This window comes from Polyergus mexicanus, unplaced genomic scaffold, assembly GCF_030449975.1.
Source record: "Polyergus mexicanus isolate NDT 795.1 unplaced genomic scaffold, iyPolMexi1.0 SCAF_1, whole genome shotgun sequence".
NCBI lineage: Eukaryota > Metazoa > Arthropoda > Insecta > Hymenoptera > Formicidae > Polyergus > Polyergus mexicanus.
In genome coordinates, this window is record NW_027223321.1 from 11253842 (window position 1) to 11259720 (window position 5879).

Sequence of the window (5879 nt, forward strand, 5' to 3'; positions counted from 1 at the left end):
CATCGAGAGAGAAGCGCGTGCATTCTTGTCGCAGAAAATCGCGCGGTAAAACAAATTTGACTTTTTCCCGTCGACTACGCCCCGCGTCATCCCGGATTACGCAACGTCGCGATTCGACGAATCGTCGAAGGTGGCAGGTCGCCTCCGCTTGTCTGTCCCAGAGGAACGCCATTGTGAGCCGTAGCGACTGTGGTGCGCGGTGAGTGTACCGTTCATTTTCACGTACATCAACCGTCCACCCGGGAAAATTTCGTACTCGCGTCGCCCGACACGTCCGTGACGCCGGGGAAACTCAACGGTAATTACGAAGGTCCGCGACGCCGATCGCGGAATACGTGAATCGCGGTAAATAAAATCGGAGGGAAATCTCCGACCTTTCGCTTGCCCGCCGGTCACGACAGACGCCATTCCACGTCGCCTTTGCAGCGGCAGCGATATCGGTGAATCGCGTTGTCCGAACGTGCGTGCTTCGACCGGCGATCGGCTTTTCCCTCCAATTTTCTCGCCGCGATTCCCACGCGCCCGTCACCAAATATCGTTTACCGCGAGGATACCTTGGGTACGAGACGCGCGTCGGACCTGTCTCGAATCACGTTTACTGTAGCTTCGGTCAGCAGCGATGTCCTTGGTGGATTTTTTTCTCGGACCTCTTTCGTCCACGCAATCATCGATTCGACGCGATTGATCTCTTTCTTTTTCTTCTTCGCGCCTTGCGCATATTCTTCGCGAAAGTAGAAATGTTTGAAGGCGAAAAATTGTCTCGCGAGATCCCGCGTGTTTTTTGCTCGCCGCATAAAATAGTAGGCTAGGATTTTTAACCAATTTCTCTGTTTGCAGAAGCGTGAGATTTCCTAACATCGATCAAGTTTACGGAGAAAATTAACAGTAAAAATGGCAAACGAACCCGATATGCCCACCTTCAAGTGCGTGCTCGTCGGCGACGGTGGTACCGGCAAGACCACCTTCGTTAAACGGCATCTGACCGGTGAATTCGAAAAGAAATATGTCGCCACTCTGGGTGTAGAGGTGCATCCGCTCATCTTTCATACTAATCGTGGACCGATCCGTTTCAACGTCTGGGATACGGCCGGTCAAGAAAAATTCGGTGGTCTCCGCGACGGCTATTATATTCAAGGACAGTGTGCCGTAATCATGTTCGACGTTACATCCAGAGTGACGTATAAGAACGTACCCAACTGGCACAGGGATCTGGTCCGTGTCTGCGAAAACATACCGATTGTCCTTTGCGGTAACAAAGTTGACATCAAGGATAGGAAAGTAAAGGCCAAGAGCATCGTGTTTCACAGGAAGAAGAATCTACAGGTATTTTTACATAGCGATATGTCAAATTATATATCTATTTCTTTCGTTCGTTCTTCAAACTTTTTTCATTTCTTATTTTCATTTAACTTTTTTGTTTTATGATGATTCGGTACTCTGATATAAAGTGAAGAAATTGCACTGTCCCTCTAATCTGAATTCTAATTACACCGTTACTCTAATCTGATATTATATAATATTACAGAATATAAAGAATATACAATTTCGGCATTGTTTACATTCCAGTACTACGACATCAGTGCGAAAAGTAATTACAACTTCGAAAAACCTTTCCTGTGGTTGGCTCGCAAGTTGATCGGAGATCCAAATTTGGAATTTGTCGCTATGCCTGCACTATTGCCACCGGAAGTTACTATGGATCCACAGTGGCAGCAACAGATCGAGAAAGATCTCAAGGAAGCTCAAGAAACGGCGTTACCAGAAGACGACGAAGATCTTTAGTTTATTTAATACTGTGGATGTGGCCTTTACGGAGAGTAAGGCCTACTATGCGAGTGTCCCTTGGATGTATTGAGCACTCGTGTTTCTTCGTATAGAGATCGAAGATTCTTTCTTTGAAGAAAGTAATAATTACATATTTACAAAAGCAATATTTAGTTCAATAAACATTATTCTGGATATGTAATTTTGGTATGATCTTATATTATCATTATCATTATATTATAGCCTTAAAGATGGGTCGCTTGGATGTGTTAATACGAAATACACACATGTGTGATTGTGTATGCAAATCTACCTACACTTGCATGTTTAGATTTTGTAAAATTCTCGTATAAGGAAAAGATGATATAAATCTAAAAATTAAAAATGGAACAAAGTTAAGGAGCGAAGATGAAACAATTTGTGATACCAGTTCATAGAATACAGCCTGCTGGAATTGTTGGACATGATGTAATATGAAACAATCCAAACGAATTCTCTACATATTTCGATTCGCTCGCTTGTATAAATGTGCGTGCGTGCGTGTGTATGTACATATATACGTAAGAAATGGGAATTGTATAAGATGTGCTGTATATTAAACACAATCGCGTTAACCCACTTTAAGGCGTATCTAAACGTAACGTTATTTATTTTTTATGTTTTGTTTTTATACTTTTCTGACATCAAATATAGAATACAAACTGCCAATTCTGAAATGTATACAATAGTTCGGCATGCAATGTGATTAGTTTACAAGAAAGAATCTTGCGATATACAATTGCAAATTTTTATAAGCGAAAGATGAATGTACCATTTGTTCAACTTAAATTATATAAACAGTGTTTCTTTTCTATACAAGAGAAATTTTGTTAAGAGTATGTGAAACTGTTAATCCACCCTTTTAAATCATTGTTTCCAATAACTAATTAACAGAAAAAACGAGACGCGTAAATTACACTGCTGAATTTTTAGCATAGAAAGAAATTAGAGGAATGACATTGCAACATGTACGTTTAATTCTTGTACGCTTCTAATAGCGTTTCATTATTCTGCTTGAAGCAGATTGTACCGTGCTGATGTATGAACTTTAATAAATTATGAAACTGTTTTTAAAGCTATAATCATCTCGAGCTTTTGTGCTTTTGTTAATCATCGCGTAATTCCTAATATTTTATTAATGTATTATTTATTTAAGAATTTACTTAATCATACATTGTATCTCGTATAGATGCACGAAAACTAAGAAAGAAATGAGAATTATTTGGTAAACATATGCTTACAATATATTTGCATTAATATAGACTACTGTCACACTGATCCTTGTTAACGAATAAAATTATAAGGGTCATAATCTATAATAAAATGTAAAAATGCCTCATTTAAATATATAATTAACTTATATATTTAGCATTACAAACGGCGCCAGTGTCGCATCTTGCATACCTGTCAAACTAACTTTCAGAGGAATGTCGGATATTTTGAATAAACACTCATTTGTGTTTTGATCGAGATCCGACTATCTGACTTGATATTTTCTCTTTATTATGTATAGCATGATTATGATTTACTTTGCGACAAATATTTCTCGAGTCTACTGTTTTTGTTGTTTCTTCAACTCCTTCTTCAACGCCTTCTTACCTTCGAGAAGAGATAGCCGCTCTGATTCGGTAAGTGGTTTCAGAGGGTTAGTAACCACACCGGTTCCTACGGTCACCATTCCATCTCTTAATGTGAAGCGCTGCCCTTTCTCTAATAGCATTGGTCTTATCAACTTTAGTATGAATCTGCAACAAAAGAATGATGAATATACATATAATAAACCAATTTTTAAAGAACTATACATGTAAATGGAATATATCTTACGTGCTGTCTTCTCCTGGCATGGCCAAGCTCTTACCCATTACAGCACACTGTGCTGCAATATCCCAAGTTTTAGAGAACATTTGTAATTGTGTCCTATTCGCTACAGGTTTTTTTCTGCCACCTTCCTCCTTGCTCAATACGTACACTTGCGCTTCTATATGATCGTGCGCCTTCATGCTACCAGGTTTGCACATTACCATGCCTCTTCTAATTTCATCTCTCTTTAAACCTCTTACTAGAGCACCAAGTTGATCTCCAGCATGAGCTTCATCTAATATCTGATGGAACATTTCTATACCCGTGACTGTACTTTTCAAAACTTTGTTGTAACCAATAAACTCGCATTCCGTTCCCTTTTTAAGTTTTCCGCGCTCCAATCTACCAGTGGCCACAGTACCTCTCCCAGGAATAGAATATACATTCTCTACCGGGAGTAGGAAAGGTTTGTCCAACTCTCTTTGTGGAGTCGGAATATGTTTGTCTACCACTTCCAACAACTGTAGGATAGCTTGCGCACCTATTTCAGGATTCTTTCCTTCAAGAGCACAGAGCGCACTACCTTTCACTACCGGGATGTTATCGCCGTCATAACCCATTTCAGAAAGCAATTCTCGTATCTCCATTTCTACTAACTCTACCATTTCTGAATCAGCCGCATCGACCTGAAAAACATTAAAAGATACGATTTTGGTACTTTGTCATCTTTATTCTTTTACTCTTAATAAGCAATCCTTTGCGTATTTTATACCTTGTTAATGAATACAACGATGTGCTGAATACCAATTTGTTTAGCAAGTATCAAGTGCTCTCTAGTCTGTGGCATTGTACCATCTGTAGCAGCAACAACCAGTATAGCACCATCCATCTGTGCTGTTCCCGTGATCATGTTTTTAATATAATCGGCATGACCCGGGCAATCTGTGTGTCCATAATGCCGATTTTCTGTCTGGTACTCAATGTGTGCGACATTAATGGTAATTCCACGAGCTTTTTCTTCAGGAGCATTGTCAATATCGCTATATCCCTTAGCTGTCGCTAGCTCCTTTTCGGACAATACTGTTTATAACAATATTTCATGTTTATTCATGTTTTTGCTCATGTTGCAACTATCGTTAATCATCTTGTAAGTATATAAATGCATACCTTTGGTAATAGCTGCTGTCAGAGTTGTCTTACCATGATCTACATGACCAATGGTACCTACATTACAATGTGGTTTGTCACGAGTGAATACTTTCTTCTCGGCATAAAATCTGTGGCTGATAACAGTTGGAAGAAACAGCCGACTATTCAATTGATAACGACGTTGCTAAAACAATATAGTGATATAATATATAATCAAAGAAAGAATTAGAATTTACAATATAACTGTATATGAAATATATTAAAAAATTAGTACATTAAATCACATTGAATCTCATACTGTATAAAAGATATACATTTAGAAATAAAAAGTAAGAAAAATCAAGAAAGTCAAAGTACAAATATTAATGCGATGTAAAAATATCGTAATCTTTTCTTAAAACATTGATTAGAATAGCATATATTCGCGAAAAAATATTCATTGATAACGATTTATTCGAATATCGGCCTCTATACAGCCACTGTAATTCGCTATTATCATCAGTTACGAATGCGTGTGGAATTGAAGAATCGTACGAATTGTTGTTAACAACAAACGTGAACCTACGCATTTCGGCAATTGCTTCGTGAAGATGATCTGTCTGAGGGCTTGTCTCAGCACTGAAACAGAAAGATAGTTACGTGATGAAAACCGAGCTGTTCATTCATACTTTTGAAGCGCCTAACCACATTTCATCACGTGCGATAATCGAGTCAAGAAAGAGATTCCGGCGACAAGACAACGTAGAGAACGATCGGCGAAAGTTTACCGCAAGAAACCCATCGCAATCGTTGATGCGTACACACGTTTCTTATAGTCTTACCGGGATTGAAAATCGCTCTTGTAGAGATGAGAGCCATGTTTCTCAATAATGAAGTACACCTAACTCGCGTAAACTTCCAGCATATGATGAAAACTTGCCAGGGAGAACCAGAGAACTAAGGCAGACGGAGAATGATTGATGAATGTGGGATGTGCTTGTGCTGCCTCCTGTGCGACGTTATTCGACATCTGTGATTGCGCGGTCGAGAAAAGATCTGAATTATCAGTGGAGGCAAGGTAACTTTTTCCCTAGGATGAAAATGTGAAAAATTTTACCAGTTGTTGGAAGTTGAAAGTAGTTGGACGT

At 39.0% G+C, this 5879-nt stretch overlaps 2 protein-coding genes across 3 annotated transcripts; one reads left to right on the forward strand and one right to left on the reverse strand.

Annotated features, from left to right (window-relative positions):
• Ran (RAN, member RAS oncogene family) lies at positions 1-2887 on the forward strand. 2 transcript variants are annotated; one of them, XM_070298878.1, is made up of 3 exons: positions 1-199; positions 838-1323; positions 1567-2887. In XM_070298878.1, exons 2-3 carry the CDS (start codon positions 892-894, stop codon positions 1780-1782), a joined length of 648 nt encoding a protein of 215 aa, XP_070154979.1. In that variant the 5' UTR covers positions 1-199; positions 838-891; the 3' UTR covers positions 1783-2887. The 2 variants fall into 2 exon arrangements, with proteins under 2 accessions (XP_070154979.1, XP_070154987.1); XM_070298886.1 differs by lacking the exon at positions 1-199 and adding an exon at positions 206-298.
• An 88-nt stretch (positions 2888-2975) lies between these two features.
• Positions 2976-5705, reverse strand: LOC138934752 (elongation factor Tu, mitochondrial). Its single transcript, XM_070298807.1, has 6 exons — positions 5574-5705; positions 5318-5370; positions 4771-4936; positions 4376-4683; positions 3628-4289; positions 2976-3548 (listed from the first exon to the last, which is right to left on the reverse strand). The coding sequence occupies exons 1-6, from the start codon at positions 5608-5610 to the stop codon at positions 3356-3358; spliced, it is 1419 nt and encodes a 472-aa protein (XP_070154908.1). The 5' UTR covers positions 5611-5705; the 3' UTR covers positions 2976-3355.
• Positions 5706-5879: the final 174 nt, after the last annotated feature.

Bases quoted from the DNA above. Each gene is read 5' to 3' on its own strand.
- Ran (XM_070298878.1), top strand. From the start codon at position 892: ATGGCAAACGAACCCGATATGCCCACCTTCAAGTGCGTGCTCGTCGGC. The intron at 1,324-1,566 runs GTATTTTTACAT...TTTACATTCCAG, and splicing joins ACAGGAAGAAGAATCTACAG to TACTACGACATCAGTGCGAA.
- LOC138934752 (XM_070298807.1), bottom strand. From the start codon at position 5,610: ATGGCTCTCATCTCTACAAGAGCGATTTTCAATCCCG. The intron at 5,371-5,573 runs GTAAGACTATAA...TTTCTGTTTCAG, and splicing joins AAGAGCGATTTTCAATCCCG to TGCTGAGACAAGCCCTCAGA. The intron at 3,549-3,627 runs GTAAGATATATT...CTTTTGTTGCAG, and splicing joins ATGCCAGGAGAAGACAGCAC to ATTCATACTAAAGTTGATAA.